This window comes from Salmo salar, chromosome ssa02 (assembly GCF_905237065.1).
Source record: "Salmo salar chromosome ssa02, Ssal_v3.1, whole genome shotgun sequence".
NCBI classification, from domain to species: domain Eukaryota; kingdom Metazoa; phylum Chordata; class Actinopteri; order Salmoniformes; family Salmonidae; genus Salmo; species Salmo salar.
Window position 1 is genome coordinate 24,711,014 of NC_059443.1, and position 23,800 is coordinate 24,734,813.

The 23,800-nt window shown below is 42.6% G+C and overlaps 1 protein-coding gene and 1 pseudogene across 4 annotated transcripts; both read right to left on the minus strand.

Annotated features, from left to right (window-relative positions):
- Nucleotides 1-45: 45 nt before the first annotated feature.
- On the minus strand, nt 46-7,912 carry LOC106578208 (zinc finger protein 574-like; annotated as a pseudogene). The gene is made up of 5 exons (XR_006765609.1): nt 7,728-7,912; nt 6,452-6,617; nt 4,056-4,171; nt 3,707-3,850; nt 46-2,008 (listed from the first exon to the last, which is right to left on the minus strand). The product of XR_006765609.1 is annotated as a zinc finger protein 574-like (transcript).
- A 104-nt stretch (nt 7,913-8,016) lies between these two features.
- On the minus strand, nt 8,017-17,657 carry LOC106578191 (uncharacterized). 3 transcript variants are annotated; one of them, XM_014156846.2, is made up of 8 exons: nt 17,380-17,655; nt 16,508-16,650; nt 16,157-16,330; nt 15,359-15,877; nt 10,927-15,162; nt 10,645-10,831; nt 10,288-10,510; nt 8,017-10,042 (listed from the first exon to the last, which is right to left on the minus strand). In XM_014156846.2, the coding sequence occupies exons 2-8, from the start codon at nt 16,635-16,637 to the stop codon at nt 9,608-9,610; spliced, it is 5,904 nt and encodes a 1,967-aa protein (XP_014012321.2). In that variant the 5' UTR covers nt 16,638-16,650; nt 17,380-17,655; the 3' UTR covers nt 8,017-9,607. The 3 variants fall into 3 exon arrangements, with proteins under 3 accessions (XP_014012321.2, XP_014012314.2, XP_014012304.2); XM_014156839.2 differs by having other exon boundaries at nt 16,157-16,640; nt 17,380-17,657; XM_014156829.2 differs by having other exon boundaries at nt 16,157-16,650.
- Nucleotides 17,658-23,800: the final 6,143 nt, after the last annotated feature.

The following is a 23,800-nucleotide window of genomic DNA, read 5'->3' on the forward strand; positions in this document are numbered from 1 at the left end:
AATGTTGGGTAATGAAGGACACATTGAAAGGCATAGAGACAAATGTGTCATTCTGTAGCAGCCCTTGGGGCACCTTTATTACATATTGGCAGAGTGTCCAGGCATGTTACATGGGGAGAATATTGAAAACAAGTACACGTCCATTCAGGCCTCTGGTCATTTCTTCATCATGCCAAACTTTAAGCAAATCCTTTATGGAAAGTTCATTAGAATATCTATGACATTTAAATTAAGTATAACAAATCAAAAATACAGGTGACAAGGTGTAGCTGGTGGCAGGATTATCTTAATTTGAGTCTGACTAGTAGTCTTCATTACAACCATTGTTTAGGATGACAAGTTAAAATCCATGCATGACACCAAAGAAGAACCATTGGGCCTAAACCAAACGAACTTAAGAGGATAAATGCATTGATATTTTTTATACCCTGCGCATTAAATAGCAGTATAATTTAGGAGTTAATCAGAATTGAAACAGTGTGGCATTACAATGCACCAGAAACCGTATATAAATAGATGCAATTTCTAAGAGACGTTATATAACTCCCAAACATTCCAATCCATGTTCACTTATCACTAGAATCTTTCAAAAAGTAAATATCCCCAACAGGTTTTATAAAATGCACGGTAGTTGCATTTCATCTGCTACTACAGAACACATACTTAGCAATATAAAAATCATAAAACAAGAAAAGCTCCATTTGTCAGACAGCATGAAAAGCATTTTACATACACCTCTAAAGATAATGTAAAAACAGTAACTCAATTATGAGAATCATTTAAAGATATTAATCAAAACCAAGGGAACAAACATGATGCCCAAAACTAATTAATTGTTGTTCTTAGTCCAGATAAGACAGGTGTATAACAGATGGGTTTAACAGCTTACATCTTTTGGTTAGTAAGTCAGTCAGTCCAAGTGTGATGTGTGCCTTGAACATCCTAACAATCCAAAAATGGCAAATGCTGAACAATCAGTGGGACGCCTCAGGTCACCTGTTAAAAATCCTGCAAGAAATTCCTCACATTCTAAAAACACCTCAAACTTAGGATCTAAATTTCACACCCAACCTCAAACCAACAAAAACCCTTGACCAAATTCAAATTCTTTAAAATCCCTTTGATTCTTCGTCCCCCCTCCCCAATCACTTTACAGAAAATCGCCCCTTCCCCATTCTGAATTATCTCTTGCTGCGGCCCGCTACCTCTTGCTTCTCCTCCTCCTCTGGGTGGCTGCTCTGCTGGTGGCCCTTCAGGTTGCTCTCTCGGCCAAAGCTCTTGCCACAGGTAGGGCAGGCGTAACGCCCCTTGATGTGTGCCCGGTTCTTGTGGGCTTCTAGCTGCTCGGGACGGGCAAAGCTCTCCTCACACTCCTCGCAGGGGTGGGCCTTACGTGGGATGTGCTTTTCCCTCTTGTGGGTGCGGAGCTGGGCCAGGGCAGGGAACGTGAGCTCACACTCAGGGCAGGGGTGTTGCTTGGGCAAGCGGGAGCCGCTTTGAGTTTCTTCTCCTCTGCTGGGGCTTCACTGTGGTCTTCTCTGGCCTCCTCGCCTGCTGCTGCTTTAGGACGGCCCCGCCTGCCACCGCCTCCTCCTGCTTTCCCCTTGGTCTCAGCCGGAGCTGCTGCAGCCTCCTCGGCATTGTTTCCAGTCTCAGCCTCCTCTGTGCCCTCTTCCTTCTTCTTTCTCTTCTTCCCTCCGACTGTTGAGTCCTCGGCTTTAAAGGGCCGTCCGCGCTTCTTGGCGGGCGAGGCGCTGCCGTTGCAGTGCTGGTCACCGGCGTGGTTCTCCTGGTGCATTATTAGCTCAGACTCTGTCTCGAAGCCCCGGTTGCACTTCCCACAGCGGTGGGTCTTGGTAGGGTCATCTGGCTCTTCCACCTCTGCCTCTGGACGGGGGTGCTGGGCCAGGCGGTGGGTACGAAGGAAGGCAGGGCTGCGGAAGGTCTCACTGCAGTCCTTACACACAAATTGCCTCTCTGGACAGACCTGTCTCCTGTGGGTCGTCAGCTGAGGGGGGCAGAGAGAGAACAGACACGTGAGTCAAGGCTGAGGGAAGAGTCCAGTGATTGACATTAACTAACACCATGGGCCAAAAAGGTGACTGAAAACTGTGTTGCAAGGAACCACCAAATGTATTATCACTGGTATTGATAATAGAAGGCTGCTGGTCTCTGATCCCATGTACCACATCTCCTCCTAGTGGCCTTGAGCAAGGCACATAACCCCCCAGAAAGTAAAATACTGCACTGATATAAAAAGGCTACTGTATAAAATACGGTCAATCAACCCTCCATCTGGGTTGATCCAACCCTGGTCAAACACACCAGAGTCAAGGTCCTGTTTAGCAGCTGATGTTTTACAATGTGGTGTGTTCGAACAGGGCTGGAGCAAAAGCCTGCACTATGAAGTAGCTCTCCAGGAGAATAGTTTGCCACCCTGCAATATTACAATTACAACCAAATACTTTTTGATATCTTTATAAAATAATTCCCCTCACTCAATGTACCAGGGATCAAATGGCTAAGGTGGGAGAAGTAGCTAACTAAGATGTTTAACTATTTTTAAGGTTAAAATATTCATTGTTCTGGGGAGATGTTGACAGCATAGGAGTTACTCGTCAATTAGGCTATTCTAAAAACGTGTTTTTTTTTGTTTTTTTTTAAAAAACTTGGTCAGAATTTCATGGCCAGTATTGAATAGAGGAGAATCCTATCCAATTTTGAGCTCGAGAGACAGTATTACAACCGGAGTAGGCAGCATTGGTTTCATCCACTGCGCACCCGTATCAACTGAACTGTCGGCCATTTGCAGTTATACAAGAATGGCAGTGGAAAGTTATTTTAGGACATCGAACATTAACACATGCTAATAGCTAAACAGTTAGCTAGTGAGAACCAGCCAAACTACACAATGTTTTGAATTGGCAATTAGTTAGTCTGTTGTATGTCATTATTTTACCTGCTGCGCAAATGTCTCTATGGCAACAGCCCACTGACACACGCACAGGCGATGTACGCACCATGACTTTTCCAGGATTTTCATTGCTGACCAAAAATGAGTTATAACTGGGCAAATAACTTACTAACTAGCTATCAACAAATGTGCACTTTGATCTAAAAAAAATGCATCTCGCGAGTGCATGATTGAAAGACCCCTCATATCTGTCAACACAGGACTACAATAATTACACTCCGATGCACTCTGCATAGATTGGGAGGACAGTGAACACCACATCCGGAGGACACTTTTATCCAAGTCTGATCAGAGTAGTCTAACTGTTTGACAGTGATTTTTTTACTTGTCCATTTGAACAATTTAAATCTATAATCTGCTTGCTTGAAGAAAAGAAAAAAAGATTGCCCTGGGCAAGCGTTAATGTAGCCTGGGTGGCAGGTAGCCTAGTGGTTAGAGTGTTGGGCCAGTAAGTAAAAGGTTGCCGATTCAAATACCCGAGCAGACAAGGTGAAAACTGTCAATATTCCCTTGAGCAAGGCACTTAACCCTTATTTTCTCCAGGGGCTCCATACTATGGCTGACCCTGTAAAACAACACTTCACCTATCTGGTGTATCGGACAATAAAAACACATTTATTTATTATGTCGAGACCTCGAGTCTGACACTTTGAGAGTTCATTTCAAGCTATTCAAGCAGTGTTACACTAAACATATATTGGTTCAGAACCTGTGTCACTGTTCTGCACTCACCTCAGAGAAGGTGCGGAAGCTCTCCTGGCAGTGGGGACACTTGAAGGGCTTGTCCTCCTTGTTGTGTGAGCCCTGGTGCTGGGTCAGCTCCTCCGAGGACGGAAAGGTACGGTCACACACATAGCAAGTGAACAGAGTATCTCCCTGGGAAGAAAATACAATTTATGAACGCATTTCCTAAATTGGGAGGGGGGGCGCAAATTCCCACTGGTCTAGTCTGGAAATAAGTATTATGTTGGTCTGAAGCTTTATATATGACAGAAAACTGTTTAAGGTAAAAACAGGGTTTCCGTAGTTAATACTTTCTAGAAAGTGTTTTGATTGTTAGGCAGGTTGTGTAGTAGCATACCTGCTGGAGCTGCTGCTTGTACTCCTCACGATGGCTCTTCTTCATGTGCCTCTCCTTGGCTTTGGAGTTACAGAAGGTGATGAAGCACTGGAAGCACTGCAGATTCTCATGCTGGTCTGTGAGAAGAGGGGGTCAGCGATATGACAACTGAAAATGCATTGCCTTCCCTACCTACCAGATTGATTTAATTGAAACCAAAGAATATCTGTATTTGTCTATGAGTAGGGCTGTGGCGGTCATTACATTTTGTCAGACGGTGATTGTCAAGCAAATAACCAAAGGTCTCAGTAATTAACAAACACATTTAGCATCTGTCTTCTAAGCCTACAAGCCACTGATGTAGATGTTCCAAAGGTCTGCATGAAAATAAAAAAGTCCAGCAAATCCATGTAATATCACAAAACCACAATTTATCTTAGACAGGTCTAAAGAAACATATGAAGAAAATCTAGTCTAGTTCTTAAGAACAGAATAGCATACTCAGTTGTGCTTATGTTAGGCCCTGATCTGGCTATGCCATATGGCTGTGGTCTACACTAGTTCATTTTGCAGACATTTGCTTAGAATTCCATGGCGTTATTTTATAGTATGACGAATACAATTGAACATAGCTGAATGAAATAGGATATTACACGCGGTGTATTTATGCCAGTTAAGCTCTACACCTGTTGTAAAGTGGATTAATGTGCTTCATTTTAAGCAGTTATTTGGCCACTTTAGTTGTGATACGAACCTTATCAAAACATTGAGGCCTATGGGGTAGGCTACATGAGGTTTGTGACTGATTTGAAAAGTTGCAAAAACAAGCATGTAGTTTGTCTTAACCTGGGTATCATTCACAAGTGATATGCTAATATTGTCACCAATCAGACTATTCTTGATTTAATCTTGTCTTTACATATACTAAATAATGTGTGTGGAATTTGTTTTGATTTAGAATGGACCATTATCATGCACCTGTCTCAAGACAGGGGCAGCGGGGGAAAAAAAACACGTCATCTAGGCACTTAAATAGCAAACGGAGGATGCTTTCCCTGTGGTTCATTCTCATGCCAGCCAGGTAGGCTATATTCCTGTTGTAAAGCGAAGCAATGTGCTAAATATTAGAAAGGTTGAGAAATAAATACAGTAGGCCTAGCATATAGAATGCTGATGGGATCCTCTTTTTAAATAGAGACCATCACTCTGTTTTCTCACACAATTGCATACCCTATAGAAATGTTGCGCAACATGAGCTCTCATGAAGATTTTGATAATTTTCGATAACATTTGCATGGATGTCAGAGTGATAAGAGGGACAATAGGGTGCTGAGTAGCATGCAGTTAGCAGGTTTGGTTGGCTACTAATGACCATCAGCAGCATCAGAGCTAGGAGAAGGCCAATTAGTGACTTTTTTTTTAACGCCTTTATTTAACCAGGTAGGCTAGTTGAGAACAAGTTCTCATTTGCAACTGCGACCTGGCCAAGATTAGCAATTCGACACATACAGATGGAATAAACAAAACACAGTCAATAATACAGCAGAACAGAAGAAAACAAAAAGTTTATATACAGTGAGTGCAAATGAGGTAAGTTAAGGCAATAAATAGGCCATGGTGGCGAAGTAATTACAATATAGCAATTAAAACACTGGAATGGTAGATGTGCTGAAGATGAATGTGCAAGTAGAGATACTGGGGTGCAAAGGAGCAAGATAAATAAATACAGTATGGGATGAGGTAGGTAGATAAATGGGCCGTGTACAGGTGCAGTGATCTGTGAGCTGCTCTGACAGCTGGTGCTTAAAGCTAGTGAGGGAGATATGGGTCTCCAGCTTCAGACATTTTTGCAGTTCGTTCCAGTCATTGGCAGCAGAGAACTGGAAGGAAAGGCAGCCAAAGGAGGAATTGGCTTTGGGGGTGACCAATGAGATATACCTGCTGGAGCGCATGCTACGAGTGGGTGCTGCTATGGTGACCAGTGAGCTGAGATAAGGCGGGGCTTTACCTAGCAGAGACTTGTAGATAACCTGTAGCCAGTGGGTTTGGCGACGAGTATGAAGCGAGGGTCAACCAACGAGAGCATACAGGTCGCAATGGTGGGTAGTGTATGGGGCTTTGGTGACTAAACAGTTACATGGAATTTGACTGCAGTCATGACTCGTGACAGCCAGTGTGGCGGTAATACGGTCACCGTAACAGCCCTATCTGTGAGTCATTACAAAAACTTCAAACAGTAGAGTAACTGACACCCAATGTGTGCATGTTAAGGTCTTTGTATAATCTGTAATTTGTTGTACCCCATAACATGTTATCATTGTCTGTTTGTATACTTCTTGTAAGTATACTTTTCTACAATAAAAATATTTTTTTTAATTAAATTTCAACAAAAATAAATAAACTGCCACCCAACTCACATGGTTGAATGGTGGGTGGAGGTGGTGCTTTGAAGGAGGCAATGGGTTTGTAGTGTTCTGCTGGTTTCTCAGTGGTCAGTTCTGCAGGGGGATCTGGTGGCCCCTTCCCCATCACTATTTCCTCAATATTCAGTATGTCTGAGTCCATCGTGGGAGACTGGATGTCCTGAAAAGTTTAAACATAAGGGATGGTAGAGTTAGCCAACCAGGGAGGTAAATGAATATGTAATGTAGCCATATCGGCTTTAATATAGCTAATAGTTATCCTCACATTGCAAGCTAGATAACAAGTTATGACAGACATTTTCAAGAACTAAGTATTGTGCACAGGCGTATCTCAATTAAATCCCCCTTATTTGGACTGAGTGCTAAAAAGGAAAAGGGTTCACTGACTTTATGGCTGGCCAGCTAACTCGATGTTAGTTGCGAACTAAGTTTTTGAGTAGTTACCTACATAGCCAGCTGTTAGCTAACGTTAATGAACTACAGCTAGCTAAGTGCCCGCAATGAATTGATTTGTTAGCTTTAAAATGTGTTTGCACTAAGGTAAACACAAGATAACGTTAAAACATGCACAGCTAGCAGCTCAAGACGCTAACGTTAGCTGAAATAGGCTCCCAAACCAACAAGGCCCTAAAGTTAGCTAGCGGTAATAAGGATGCCCATATCAGCTAACGGTAGTTAGCTACCGCAAGTCAGTCATTAGAAGGATTGCGAGATTCCACAGAAACAACTTATAATTTTCACGAAGTGAAGCAACGGTAGTTGTACTTTGGCTAGATGTATACAGTATGCCTATGACGATACACATGTTACATTTATACTAAATTAGTTGTCTAAATATGACTTGGCGAAACTCCTGTTAGCTAAAGGCTACACAGACACGCATGATACCCAAACCGATATTCCCGTTAAGAATTTATTTTTAAAAAATTTAAAAAAATAATGGTTAGGGGTCCGTTTTAGGTTCTTGCTAGACGGTTTAACAGTCAGCTGTGTATTTACCTTAGTCTTCTCCCTCAATGGTTTGCTGAGCTAACGCCACCAAGTTCGAATAACATAACCTAGCTAGCTACATTAGCTGGCAGGCTAACAATTCAAACGGAGAAATAGGAATTTAGCATATTACGGATATGTTTAGTTAACGGAAACCAACTGCCCCACCATAACAACATGGTAAATATGTAGGCATACGTCTTAAACGATATTAGCTAATTAGCGAACGTTACAGCTAAACCTGAATTGTACACAAGCGAACAAGCAGTTAGCCACTTACCTCAAACCGCTTCCAGTACAGTGAAGTGAATGTGGAAATTGAATTGACCCTTGTCACGTGACAAGGGCAATATTTGGGTCTTCAAAAAAAAAAAATCCATATTGAACGCTTCTCTGCTCTTTTTCCCTAAACGTGAGCAAATGCATAGTCACGTGTTTGTCTATGCTTGGGTGCGGTTGATTTTGTCCATCGAATTCATTTGCTGTTTGTAGCTAAAGACTAGATGAATAACTCCGGTGAATAATGTACATTGAGCAGCAGGCAGACCAATACAATTCACAACCCAAACTGTTAGAAAACGTACATGTATTTGCGCCAACAGTATTAAATAACTCAATTATTCAATTTACAAGGAACGCCAAAAACACATGCAAAAGCTTATTGGCATGTAAACAAAATGAGGTTCAGAAGAAGAAAAAAAAAAATGCAGCACTATTTTGAAATGAGAATTTCAAAAACATCTTCAAATGTATTTTCACTTGGTTTCAGAGACATTGACATTATGGTTATCATTAATTCTCCATTCACATTTTCTTTTGTAGGCAAATTCATACAACAAAAGCCATTGCATACATCAAGATTACATTTACACAGTAATCTAAAAAGGGACCAAGTTCCTAATTTGCTGCACAGGACTATTGTAAAGTGGTTGTTCCACTGGATATCATAAGGTGAATGCACCAATTTGTAAGTCGCTCTGGATAAGAGCGTCTGCTAAATGACGTAAATGTAAAATCTAAATGACTGAAGCTCACACTGAAAAGAGAGAAGTAGTCAAAAACTATGGTGTAGGGGGAGAAAATATGAAATCAGAGCTTCTAACCTAAAATAAAAAACATTTTTAAAAAGCTAAACATAGCATTAAATAAAACATGCACCACTTAAGAAAAACAGAAAATCTTATCAGCTTCAAAAACTCTCTTGACTGTGGAAATTCAAGAAGCAGTTGTGGTTATGAGAGATGCAAAGAAACACGCAACACTTGAGGCATCGTACTCGAGACAGTCGCTCACAGCCTCCGAAGCGGCACCTGCCACCTTGTCCCTCCCCAAGCTGCTCCGGCCAGTGGCCCGAACCGTCGTACCGCGTGGACACGTCAGGGAGAGGACTATCCTGTAACAGGCCAGGATCTGGGGCTGTGCCCGGGGAGTGTAATTTCTGAGGAGGGGGGTGCGGAGGTGCTGCGTCCTGGGTGTCTGAGCCACTGGAGAGGATCAAGGCCTTGGAGACCTCTAGCCTGAATGCCATGAGGTTCAGAGGCTCAGGAAGAGGAACATGATCCTGCCTGTACTGCATCCATGAGTTTACCAGAGCCAGATCGGCAAGGTACCACAGAACGGCCTGTGGCCAGCTAGATGGTGCTGAGGCTGAGAGTGGGGAATGGTAGAGATTCAGTAAGTCTCTATTGAGGCTGGCTGCCTTTTGGGCCTTCTCGAAGCTGTCGACAAGCGATGCCATGTTCTGCTGGGCCTTCCCTACAGTAGAGAGGATGAAGCCGAGATGGTACCTGTGTAGCATCAGCCGCCCGTCAGAGCTAACAAACTCATCACCCATCTGTCCTTTGGCTCCTCCCACCTTGCCCGCACCATGCACCCCAGACCCAAGGAGGTGCTCCAACATGGCAGGGGTAGAGAGCTCCTGCTTGCAGAGATACACCATCCCATCTCTGGGCACCATTTTCTCAACAGTGGCCTCTTTGTTGGAGAGATCCAGACTAAGGTTGAAATCTATGATCAGACCGTCAGATCTAACTAAGACAGTGCTGTGCAAGGAGGGCCGCTTGTTGTTGACCGCTCTACATGTCAAAGGGAGAGGGTATTGATCGACTCCATGGTCACCCTCCCTTCTCAGCATCAGGTATCCAGCCCGAACGTGGTCCATTAACGGTCTAACCCTCCAAAGGGGGTCAGTTTTAAAACTAAAACAGTCCTGGCTGGATGTGGTATGTCCCCACACCTCTGCCAAATGCTGTGCGGGATTGTGGATTTTGCAGACACAGACTTGGAGCTGAGAGCTTGTATTTGACTGTGGCCGCGTGTAAGTGTGTGGCCGCTGCCATCCAGTTCACCTCTAGTTGTGCCAACTGTAGGGTTAGCTGGGGTGTGTAAAGCTCTGAGTGGATTGCGTGTAGTGTCCTTAGGCCCGTCTGGATTACCACTGTGTCCAGCTTCCTGGGTGTCCATGGGATCCCCTGCTGGCGCTGGAGATGCCAGTTGCAGTTTGCAGGCGAGTTGGGAGAAGCGGGAGGCAGACATGGTGTCAGCAACCAGAGGCACCCTGGTGAAGTCCTGCCAGTAGAGCTTGAGACTGGGGAACTAGGAGAAGAGAAAGGGAGAAAGACGTTGAAGACAATGTTAGTTTATGCAGCATTATAAAGTATGCGCATAAGAATGACCGTAGACATTCAAAAGTGCAGAAATTAGCATGAGTTTGACCCACTAGGCCTAACTACTTAGTTTTTTTACATGTCCCATTCAGTGTAGTAAGGATGACAATGCAATAAAACTAGACGCCATAGGAATAAGATTCAGATTATACGCCAATACTTTCATTTATATACCTTCAATGTTCCCATGGCAATGTGGATTCCGACAAACTGGGCCACCTCTTTTGCTGTCACTGGGTTCGATAGATGGGACACTTTATTTGTGCACCGGGCAATCTCAGCCCAAGCATCCCAACCAAAATATTTGGAGAAGTAATCAATTGGTTTCCTGTAGCCAGTTCCTGTCTGGGACCCTCCCATAGATCCTGAATGAGCCTGGCTTTCTGTGGCTGGCAAGCTGAGAGAGGGCAACAATTTACATAAAAACTGACATGACCTTAAGGATACATACAGTACATGACAAAGTAGAAACATTAAAATTAAATTGTACAGTGTATTCATGATGAGTAAAAGGCAAATTACAATACTTACTTGTATGGTATATCATTTGAATGCAGTGAGGCATGGCTTTGGCTGTCATGGTAACAGGCCATAACTACAGCCTCAGGGTCAGGCTGTGGGTCAGAACATTCAACAACCTCTGACTCCACTTCGTCAGAATTCTGAAGTAGGAAATCAACAAGCTCCTCAGTGTCTTGCTGCTCAAAGTCCAGGTCACCTGGAAAAAAGAAACACCACTTAGATGTAACCATCTTCACTATTGCTTATGAAAATGTACATTGCTACAACACATGACTCATGTTGAGATCTTACCTTCTCCATACTCATTCATCTCAGATCCAAACTTTGCTGTGCTCCTGTTCACCTCATACTCCTCTACTGCAGGGTTGGTAGTGGATAGAGTCGCCACTGGATGGTTGAGTCCGGCCTCTCCAGGCTCCACCAGCGCTGTTACCTCCTGCTCACTTTGAGACGGCTCCTCCAGAAGCTCCCTCTCCTCCTTCACTGGGTAGAATATGCACTGCCTGGTACTGCTCTGCTCCACATTCAATTGGGATTGACCTTGACTAACCTGGGGATCATTCAAAACCAGGTTGTTTTCCTGCTTCACGAGATACATCCTGACCCCCCTCTGCTCCACTGTGTGTCTGGCATGAGAGGTGTGTGGCACAGGAACCAAATCGGAGGTGTTCTCCTCCACCTTGACCTCCTGACCTCTCAAGTCTGCCATGAGCACCACTCCATTCTCCCCCACTGCTGCCTCGCTCTGCCTTGAGGTGAGGAACCTCTCCAGTATGATGCCTGGGGATTGGCCAGTGTCCCTGCCGTCCTGGTCCCCTGCTACGCCCTTCATCACCATCCCATCTTCAGTCTTCAACACCTCCACTACACTGGTGGTGACTGACTCTAGCTCAAACACTACCTGGTCCTCAGGGTCCTCCTCAAGTGGTGAGATGCAGGATCCAGATGGACATGGAGCTGTTAGCATGTTTTGCTCAGAGATAGATCTGATCTCGGTCTGTAAACTGATGGGAGATGACTGACCAGGATGGAGAGTAGTGACATCTGCTTCATCCTTGATTTCAGTATCATTATTGAGTGAATACAGCTGGTAGACTACCTGACATTCATCCGCTTCCTTCTCTGGTTCCATTTCTCTCATGCCCTGTCCTCCTAGACCCTTCCTTGTGGCTGAACCTCTCCTCCCACGGCCAACTCCTCTTCTCCTGCCCCTGGTGTAATTCTTTCTTCCCACTCCCCTCTTTTCCACTTCTCTCCTCTGCACCATAATCTCCTCCTCTTCTTGCTTGATCTCCAGCGGGTCAGAGGGGCAGGATTCGGTCTGTACATTTTGTGTTGTTACAGTTCTATTCACATTTTCAATCAGAGCATGTGCAGGTAGTGCATGAGTGTGGTTGTTTTCATGAAGGCTGGATCCCTCATTTGGTGAACTGTCTTCATGAGGTGAGCTCTGGTGTTCCCCCTCATTCTGGTCCCCATCCCCAACAGTGACCAAATCCACCTCAAGTAGTAACTCCTCTTTAATTTCATCCTCAATATGCCCTAGGTGCTCAAATCCAGAAACAGCAGGTATGAGAGCATCAGCAGTGTCATTCATATTGCCCTGACTCTCTGACTTAGTGTCCTCCGTTTGGTGACAACTGTGGAGGGGGGCTATGGGTGTGAGGTGAGGAGGAGAAAGACTCTCGAACAGCGGGGGTTGGACCTTGTCAGATTTGGACAGACAAGGGAATTGAACTTGTGGAGGGGTGCAAGATGGATTTGAATTTGGAGCCATACGAGAAAATGATTCCACCCCCTCTGTAGTTTTATTAATGTTGTTCTTCCTTTCCTTCTGTCCACCTTCAACAAGCGCAGCAGCCAGAGGCAGAGAGGGGGAAGGGTTTAGGGCTGGGAAAGAGACTCGCTCCCCTCTTTCTCCCAACCCCATCTCTCCCATCTCCACATCCCAGTCAGATGCTACCTGCATTCCAAACGTGTTTTGACACAATGAATTTTCAATGACCTCTTCAGTCACCTTTAGTGGAGGCTGGCCTAGATCTGACCCAGAAACACCCTCAAAGACGTTGCCGTTAGTGTAGGTGAGACCAGGGCTCTCCACTGCATGCAGGGCTGCCTTGTGCTCCTGGAGGGACGAGACGTCAGAGAACCTCTCTCCACAGTCCTTACATTCAAGGGCTCGCCGGGAATGAGAGCCACTGATGATCCCCTCTGTCTCCACTTTTTGGGCCTTACGTTTCCTGCTGGTCTTTGGATTGGTCGGAGATGTGTCAGAAGAATGAGACGTAGTCTTTAAAGGAGCCAACACAGAGAGCGCTGTGTGGTTCTTTTTGGGTCTCCCTACTCTTCTTTTCCCTCCAGCAGCTAGCATTTTTAGTTGCTTGCTTTTTGGCCCTTTCTTCTTATGGATGGGATGGGTGTCTTGGTGGAGATCTGTTTGACCTTGGGGGGCTTTTGAGGCATCTAATTTGTAAACTTTCAATTGGGGCTGTTTGTGACCCTTCAGTAGGAGTAGGGACTGTTGCTTTATTTCAGGGTCGGGCATATGTTCTGATATTGGGCTTGCTTCCACAGTCGGTTTCTTTTTCTTTCTCCCTGTTTTTGACAGCTTTTGGCCCTTTGTTTTCTTAGGCTGGTCCTCCTGCTGCTTTTTCTTTTTTGGCTTGGGTGGAGCGATCACCTCTTGCTCGCTAATCGGCTCAGCGCAAATCTGCTCAGAAGTCTCACTAATTACATATTTTTGCTTTTTTACTTTCTTCCTCGGCTTCACTTGATGCACCTGCTCGTCTACCTGCAAGACTTGCTGCACATGTGGGTCACACAATATAGATGGGGATTTGATTTTTGACTTGGAAATATTGTTTTTCTTCTTGACCTTTTTTCCTTTACCAACCTTTAAGGACAATTTATTTTCAGGTAGAGTTGTGAGAGACATTTGGTTCATATCCTGAATCTGGTCTCCTTTCTGAAGCAGCTTAGATGGTTGTGGAAGCTTCTTCTGGTTTTTAGGCTTTTCTTTCTCTTTAGGACCAAACTTCACGACAAGATGAGATTTCGTTGCTCTTGGTCGTTTAGCAGGCTTCTCTTTCAACTCAACCGTCTGCTGTTGCATATTTCCTTGCATTATAGAGTTCTTCGGCTGCTTTCTCTTCCTCACTTTTACAAATTCTTGTACTGACATCAAATGCACAGGCAGTTGTGAACTCTGTGGCGCCTTTGTCTCTGACGGCGGAGGGAATATTTCTGACGTCTGAGTACGAGGTTGTATCTCTCTGCTGTTCAGTGCGTTGTTAGAAGCAGACTTATCTATCAGTGTCTGCAACTGCTCTTGTGCTGTCTGTTTATTTCCTTCACAAGGCTTTTCCAAAATGTGCGGCTGGTCATTCTCTGTGTTTCCTAGAAGAGGTTTCTCAACTGATCTTCGCTGTCCTATTTCTGTCTGTTGTGTCAGTCCAATACTGGAATAGATCTTATCTAACTGTAATGTTTCCATCTGTGTGGCCGTCTCTCCTACCTGGCTTGTTTGTCCAGGAGGAGTTTGTGCAAACTTAACTGTTGGTACCAATGAGGAAGTGGAGAGTTCTTCCTGCTGATCAGTTTTTAATGGCGTCAGCTTTAACTCAACTGTTGGTATGAGCGACGGGACAGAGATATTTCCCTCCTGAACCCTTTGATTCTGTCCAGAAGTCCGTTCAAATAGAAATGTTGGTAGTGAGGAAGCAGACATAAGTCCTTGTTGATCGGTTTGAGTCTGTTCCAATTCCAGAGTTGGTATCAGTGAGGGAGTGACTTCCAACACAACCGTTTGACTTTGTTCAGTCGTTTCCCTGAGCTCAACTGTTTCACTATGACAGAACACCTGTTCCACTGATACAGTCTGAATCATAGTGTTCACTTCAACTGTCTGACCAAGTAACTGCTGAGGAATCATCTGTGTTTGTGTTAATCCAGCATGCTCAGCGTATGCAACTTCCTGTGTGTGTGAAAGTAATGGGGTCTCCATTTGTCCATCTAATATTACAGGTTCCAATGTAATAATTGGTTCCAGCGATTGACATTGTGGCTTTGCCTGTTCCAGTCCCATTGACTTAGTCTCTCCACCCCCAGTCTTTTTCAGCTCTATAAACTGTGGTTGAGTAAAACGGAGTTGCAAATGCTCTCTCTTTCCCTGTAGCCGCTGTAGAGCCAATGGTTGACCGTGTGGCGGTACCTGTCCCAGTATCACCACCTGGTTCACTTTGCGCACGTTCCCCAAAGACTCGATTAGTTTCCGGATTTGTTCAGTGTCTATGTTGTCCACCTGCTGGAAGGGCCCAAGGGGTTCCATGTGGAGAAAGGTTGGCTGGCCCATAGGAGCCTGGGTTATGATGGGCTGACCTGGCTTCACCTGTTGGCCAGCTAGTGTGATGCTGCTGCTGGGTGCTGTAACACACAGGTTGTGCTTGTGTTTCATGTGATGCAGCCGTGTCTTGGCAGTCTTGAAGGTTGCCTTGCACACGGAGCAGGACAATTTTACCACTGCAGTGCCTAGATACAAAAAAATAAAGATAAAAGTTTACATCTTGGTGTAAAAAGTGAGGTTGTCATTTGTCACTAACAAAAAAGTTTGGTTCTGCATAGAATCACTAGCTTTAGCACTGTATATCACTAGTGTTTTACTGCACATCCCAGTATAGCACAGTAGTTGTATGACATGAAAACAAACATGTTTTTCAGTACTCACCACTATTCTTCTTTAGCTGTGCCTTCGTCAGTGGTGCGATCCCTCCACATTCTCCTTTCATTCCTTCCGGCGAATGCGCTAGTGCGTGTTTCTGGAGGGCCTTGGACATGCTAAACCTCTTGCCACACTCCTTACAGACATAGGGCCTCTCCCCTGTGTGCGTGCGGCGGTGATACTTCAGTAAGGTGAGTGTCTTGCAGGGTTTTCCACAGTCTGAGCAGGTGTATCCGTACAGACCGAAGTGATGCTTCTTATGGAGGGTGAGCTCAGAGGAGCGGCTGAAGGCCTCACCACAGATGGGGCACTTGAAGGGCGTCTTTTCCGTGTGTGCACGCTGATGAAGCATGAGGTCACTGGAGTTAGTGAATTGGCGGTCACAGACGTAGCAGGCAAACAGGGCATCCCCCAGCATGCACTGCTCGTACTCTGCCGGGTGACTCTGCTTGAGGTGACGCTCTTTGCTCTTGTGGTCGCTGAAGATGATGTGACACTCCAGGCACTGCAGAGAGATCTGGGAAGCTAGGGGGAAGGAGAGGGGATTAGAGGACAGAATACTTGTATCTCCCAGCTTCAAACCTATATTAAACACACAATGGAGGTTATTAGAAGAGCAAAAAAAATGTGTGAACTGTAGTAATAGCTTAAAACTGCTTATGAAATAACTACAAATAAAACGCCTAAAAACACTACAGGGAACATTATGAGATGTCTGCAATACTAAAGCCTTGAAAGATAAATACAAAAATGTATTACATGGTAACCAATCACAGCAGACAATCAGAGAAGTTCAATACTCACATGTGAGAGGCGTCACCATTTTTGGTGGCCTGGACATGTCCATCTTGAGTGGCTCCATTCTGTTCTTCTTGGGGGGAATATTTTTTCTGTCACTAGCGGCCACGTCATCCACATGCGTCTCCTTCTGCGCATCCTCAGGTTGGCCCAGTTCCCACTCTTCAGGAGCAGCAGACTCTAGAGGGACAGCGGATAGTTCAAGTATTATCTCCGTAGAAGCAGTGGGGTCTGAGACACACTCCAAAGCCTCTTCTACTGTGGCAGGTAGCAGTTCACTCATTGGTTGTTCTTCAGTTGCCGCTGGTTGTAACCCTGTCTCCATTGGTTGTTCATCAGTTTTCACGTGTTGTTCACCTGTAAGTATTGGTTGTTCCTCGACTTCTACTGTTTGTTCAACTGTCTCCACTGGCTGTGTCAAGCGCTCCATGACCAACTTGGTTCCTGCCTCCACGACTGGAGGTTCAACCATGTCTGTAAAACGCATTCCCTGCAGAAGACTGACAAGTTGAACACACACACACACACACACACACACACACACACACACACACACACTAAATCTGTATTAAGGTAAAACACAATGGTGTGGAAAACAGTGAAGCGCACACTGCACACTAAAACACTGGCCAAAAGAGACGTTCAAATGTATTTATAAAAAAAAAGAAAAAAGACACCGAAACATTGTATGCATGTAAAGCAACCGACACTTTCTTATAAGAGAGTATACGCCCTTAAAAGGGCCACCCCAAGCTAAGCCTATTGGGTCTGATTCCATGGGAATCATTACATGCTGCTGCCTTTATCGACAGCTAGCAGGCAAATGAATAGACACTATATTTGTATGACAAAGATGCTCTCAAAGAGGGGTGGGTAATAGGCTACAAGGATGGTATTTTACACTGCGCTAGAACAGAAAACCAACAAGCCGACAACCAGGGGTCCTTTACTGCTGCGCAAATGACGGGCCGACTAAACAAGCCAAATAATGATGAGGAACGTTATTGCTCACAACTAACTGGTGTCCATCCATCATCTTTAATTATTCGGATGTCTTGCTGCTAGGCTACTGGACAGCTCAGAAACGGCATTGATGAAAGTCATACAAATGGCCTATATTGCGTGGATTTAAAACATTTGCAACACTCAGCACTACAGACAAGCGTCCTTTGTATCGCCGCATGACTGCCCATATGATCGCACCACTAAGTGTACATCTATAACGTTACCTATGTTGGTTTCTTTAGCCCAGACATCTCCGCGTCGTTTCTCACTTCGCACAAAGCCAACACAAACGAGCTGCAGAGATCATGGCGTCATACACAAACCTGGTTGCAGAATGGGACTTGTAGTTTTTCCTGAGATGCATTCATTCACTGCTTAGCCTTAAAGGCGCTGCATGGTAAATCTTCTGTTCGAATTGGCTGTGCAGCCTTTACCATGATATAGCCTCTGCAGAAATTAGGGTATTCATGTTTCGCAGAGCTGTTGTGAAGGAAGTGAGTTTGTGTTTATACAGGACCTCCCGCCCTCACCTACCGTCAACCAATCATGTCAATGCGGAGCTATACGGAACCCGCCATATTGTTATATAATTTGAGAGTCGCACAGCGATGCGGTAAAGAGCTCAATTTGGCCTCTACGTGCCTCCAGAGGCCCCACGATTGCGTCACATCATCCATACCGCATGGTTATCTTCTTTTCTTTTCTTTTTTTCTTAACAACAAATCAATACAGAAAGTACATGGGGAACACAAGTATATATGAATAATATACAATGGACAATTGGGCTAGGGGGTACAACATCACATTACACAAGGAACTTAATTAAGGGACATACATACACTTATAATTCTAACAGCTTTTTTGTTAGTAGAGTATTTAATTGTCTTAAAATATAGTTCAATTTATTTTTGTAAGGTAAGAAAATGTGGTGTTTTGTTTGTAAATTTACATTTGTGAATATGACATTTGGCCAAAAGAATAATGAAATGAATTACATAAAAATGTTTCAGCTTATTTCTATTGTAGATAAAGAATCCAAGCAGTACATTTCTCCACAATAGTGTAGAATCTTCATAAATGTGTTCAATTATAAATCTACTGATGTCTTGCCACAGTTTCCTTACATGAATACAATGCTAACAAAGATGCAACAGTGTTTCTGGGTGGTCATTACAAAAGGTACAATTTGAGTTGATGTTTTCCTCAAACTTCTTCATATGGTGTTTGGCAGGATAATATTTATGAACCATTTTAAAGTAAACTTCCTAAATTCTGATTACAAGTGTGTGTGGCAACATCCAAACTTTTTCCCAACAGATATTAACAATAAAACCGTTCCAATAAGGCATCTATACATACAACATCCTGCTGAAACAAGGTTCGTATAGCTCTGTTGTATGGACTAAAAGAGAAAAAATATTTCCTACTGATGAGTCAACAGGGTTAATGGAAGGTAGGCTCTGAGGGTCAGGTCTTGACACCTTCCTGAATAATAAAGCAACGCCTGAGGGAATGGCATCTAAAACAATTGCAAAATCTTTAGGTGTTACAGGGATCTTGTAAAGTGATAAGAATTCCTGATAACTAAGTAAAACACCCTCTGCATTTACAAGTTGGTTCACCAATAGGATATTATTTCGGAACAAATATTCTAAAAACAAAGAAGTATTTTTATACAATATATCCTGATTATTCCATATATAATACCTGTGTGGAGAAAAATTATGCTTATGTAACAGTATAGCTTCCGTCCCTCTCCTCGCCCCGAACCAGGGACCCTCTGCACACATCAACAACTGACACCCACGAAGCATCGTTACCCATCGCTCCACAAAAGCCGCGGCCCTTGCAGAGCAAGGGGAACAACTACTTCAAGGTCTCAGAGCGAGTGACGTCACCAATTGAAACGCTATTAGCACACACCACCGCTAACTAGCTAGCCATTTCACACCGGTTACACTCACCCCCCTTTTGACCTCCTCCTTTTCCGCAGCAACTAGTGATCCGGGTCACGGCACCAAAGTAACAGTATAGCTTCCGTCCCTCTCCTCGCCCCTACCTGGGCTCGAACCAGGGACCCTCTGCACACATCAACAACTGACACCCACGAAGCATCGTTACCCATCGCTCCACAAAAGCCGCGGCCCTTGCAGAGCAAGGGGATCAACTACTTCAAGGTCTAAGAGCGAGTTACGTCACCGATTGAAACGCTATTAGCGCGCACCCCCGCTAACTAGCTAGCCATTTCACACCGGTTACACTTATAAATGAAGGACCATGACAAGAAAACCTGCTGATGAAAAGCAGTTTCACTTGAACTTTGTCAATATTATAATTTCAAACCAACATGAACTTAAGGCCACCAAAAGTAGAGAAGACATGATGAGGAATACAATTCCACATAGAAGTGGATCTTCTTAGGAATTGTTTTATCCAATTGATCTTAAAAGTATTATTTAAGGTAGTAAAGTCCAGTAAAGTCAGCCCACCATACTCATAGGTGTTCATTACAACAGTTTTCCTAATGTAATGGGTACGGTTTCTCCACAGAAAGTTGAAAAGCATCTGATTTTACCGTCAAGATTTAAAGACAGAGCCTAGAGATACCTTCAGCCTTGGTTATTAGGACTCTTCCTTTAAAAGATAAGTGCCTCTGTAGCCATTGATTTAGCTTCTTCTGGGTTTTTTAATAAGAGGGTTAACATTTAGTAAGCCTCTAGACTTCTGATCCTTTGTAATGGTTATGCCTAAATATGTAAGTTCTTCTTTTACTGGAATACCATAATATGAAGGTGTCACACAATCTTTGACAGCCATGAGTTCACATTTATTAATGTTAAGATATAGACCAGACACTTTGGAAAAGGATTGTATCACATTGATTGATATGGGAATTTGGTTGGTGTCTTTCAGAAAAAGTGTGGTATCGTCAGCCAGCTGGCTTATAATAATTTCTTTACCAGCTATGGAAATACCTTGTACAGGACTATTATTTAATGAATTTGTAAGAAGTTGGGTGATTAAAAAAAACAGATACAGAGAGATAGGATAACCTTGCCTAATTCCTCTCTTTAACTCAAATCTAGGTGAGGTGCCATGTTTCAGTTTGATAGAGCTGTTACCATTTGTATAGTCTTAATAGCCTTACAGAAAAAAAACAAAGCCACATTTCTCAAAGGAGTGGAAGAGGAACTGATGCTCTGTTGTGTCAAATGCTTTATATAAATCTAAAAATAATATGAAGCTATCCTTGATTATTAGGTCTGAGTAGTCAAATATGTCTAATACTAGTCTGATATTGTTAGAAATATGTCTGTTCCTCATATAGCCAGACTGTGTTTCATCAATGATTGCATCCAGGACTTCTTTAATTAAGGCTAATATCTTACAGTTATTATTAAGAAGACAAATTGGACGCCAGTTATCGATGAGCACCACTTATTTTTTAGGCTTAGGTATCACTGTTATTAACCCCTGAGTCATTGTAGGAAATTGAACATTGTTTTTAATACTGTCTTAAAAGACATTAAGTAGGAAGTTGTCCAGAAAATAATTGGTAAAATTCTCATGTACAGTTGAAGTCAGAAGTTTACATACACTTAGGTTGGAGTCATTAAAACTAGTTTTTCAACCATTCCACAAATTTCTTGTTAACAAACTATTGTTTTGGCAAGTCGGTTAGGACATCTACTTTGTTCATGACACAGGTCATTTTTCCAACAATTGTTTACAGACAGATTATTTCACTGTGTAACTATTCCAGTGGGTCAGAAGTTTACATACACTAAGTTGACTGTGCCTTTAAACAGCTTGGAAAATTCCAGAAAATGATGTCATGAAGCTTCTGATAGGCTAATTAATAGGCTTCTGATAGGCTAATTAACATAATTTGAGTCAGTTGGAGGTGTACCTGTGGATGTATTTCAAGGCCTACCTTCAAACTCAGCGCCTCTTTGTTTGACATCATGGGAAAATCAAAAGAAATCAGCCAAGACCTCAGAAAACAATTGTAGACCTCCACAAGTCTGGTTCATCCTTGGGAGCAATTTCCAAATGCCTGAAGGTACCACGTTAATTTGTACAAACAATAGTACTCAAGTATAAACACCATGGACCCACACAGCCGTCATACCGCTCAGAAAGGAGAAGTGTTCTGTCTCCTAGAGACAAATCAGTCCCAGAACAACAGCAAAGAACCTTGTGAAGATGCTGGAGGAAACAGGTACAAAAGTATTTATATCCACAGTAAAAACGAGTCCTATATCGACATAACCTGAAAGGCCGCTCAGCAAGGAAGAAGCCACTGCACCAAAACCGGCATAAAAAAGCCAGACTACGGTTTGCAACTGCACATGGGGACAAAGATCGTACTTTTTGAAGAAATGGCCTCTGGTCTGATAGAACTGAACTGTTTGGCCCCAATGACCATTGTAATCTTTGGAGGAAAAAGGGGGAGGCATGCAAGCCGAAGAGAACCATCCCAAACGTGAAGCACGGGAGTGGCAGCATCATGTTGTGGGTGGTGCTTTGCTGCAGGAGGAACTGGTGCACTTCACAAAATAGATGGCATCATGAGGGAGGGAAATTATGTGGATATATTGAAGAAACATCTCAAGACATCAGTCAGGAAGTTAAAGCTTGGTCGCAAATGGGTCTTCCAAATGGACAATGACCCCAAGCATACTTCCAAAGTTGTGGCAAAATGGCTTAAGGACAACAAAGTCAAGGTATTGGAGTGGCCATCACAAAGCCCTGACCTCAACCCTATAGAAAATCTGTGGGCAGAACTGAAAAAGTCTGTGCAAGCAAGGAGGCCAACAAACCTGATTCAGATACACCAGCTCTGTCAGGAGGAATGGGCCAAAATTCACCCAAATTATTCTGGGAAGCTTGTGGAAGGCTACCCAAAACATTTGACCCAAGTTAAGCAATTTAAAGGCAAAGCTACCAAATACTAATTGAGTGTATGCAAACTTCTGACACACTGGGAATGTGAAATAAATAAAAGCTGAAATAAATCATTCTTTCTACTATTATTCTGACATTTCACATTCTTAAAATAGAGCGGTGATCCTAACTGACCTAAGACAGGGACTTTTTACTAGGATTAAATGTCAAGAATTGTGAAAAAACTGAGTTTAAATGTATTTGGCTAAGGTGTATGTAAACTTCCTACTTAATCTGTAATTCCATCAACACCTGGGGCTGTGTTGTTCTTTAGATGTATGATAGACTCTATCATCTCTTCAACTTTGATGGGTTCATCACACTGTTCTGATTCTGTATCACTGATAGAGTGAACATTATTCAGTGAGTCAAAAAACATATCTGTGGATTCCTGAGAGTACATAGAGCTATACAATTTCTTGTAAAAATTGCTACAGTATTTAGCGATTAATTTTGTTAATCTGTAATAACACCATCAATGTTTAATTCATGGATAGTGTTATTTGTAGAGTGAAATTTCTCAATTCTAAAGAAATTCTGCTCTCCCTCCTCAAGCCATTTTTACTAGATCTAATAAAGGCTCCTTCTGCTTTCAATCTATATACAGTATATGATCCAGTTTATTTAATCTATATATATGATCCAGTTGATTTAATCTATATATATGATCCAGTTTATTTAATCTATATATATGATCCAGTTGATTTAATCTATATATATTATCCAGTTGATTTAATCTCAATATATTATCCATTTTATTTAATCTCTATATATTATCCATTTTATTTAATCTATATATATGATCCAGTTGATTTAATCTATATATATGATCCAGTTGATTTAATCTATATATATTATCCAGTTGATTTAATCTATATATATTATCCAGTTTATTTAATCTATATATATTATCCAGTTGATTTAATCTCAATATATTTTCCATTTTATTTAATCTATATATATTATCCATTTTATTTAATCTATATATATGATCCATTTTATTTAATCTATATATATGATCCAGTTGATTTAATCTATATATATGATCCAGTTGATTTAATCTATATATATTATCCAGTTGATTTAATCTATATATATTATCCAGTTTATTTAATCTATATATATTATCCAGTTGATTTAATCTATATATATTATCCAGTTGATTTAATCTATATATATATTATCCAGTTTATTTAATCTATATATATATTATCCAGTTTATTTTGTAACTCAATCAGTTCCATCTTCTCCTCCCCCCAGAGGCCGGCTGGGGACCTCTGAGAAAGGGAAGTTATCTTAATGATCACCTTTTCCTCCTCAGCTCTTCTGGTCTTAGCAACATTACTACCATATTTTCTAAGGTATTTGGACACCTCAAATTTAAAGAGCTCCCAGTTCTTGCATTAAGATTTTTCTTCACAAGCCCTTTCCCAAAAGTGTGAGAGCAGATCTTTAACCTCAAACTTAACTATATCATTATTTAATAACGAGTTATTTAGCTTCCAGTAGGATGCTCTACCAAAGTTAGTATCAGGGGTAAATATTTTGATATCAATGTAAATGGCCCTATGATCTGTGAGGGGAGTAGTACAAATATTTGTAGTAACACACTCACTATCAATACATTTGGATATAAGCCACAAATCTATTCTGGATTGTCTGGAACCTGTTTTGTTACTCCTAGTAAACATCAATCGG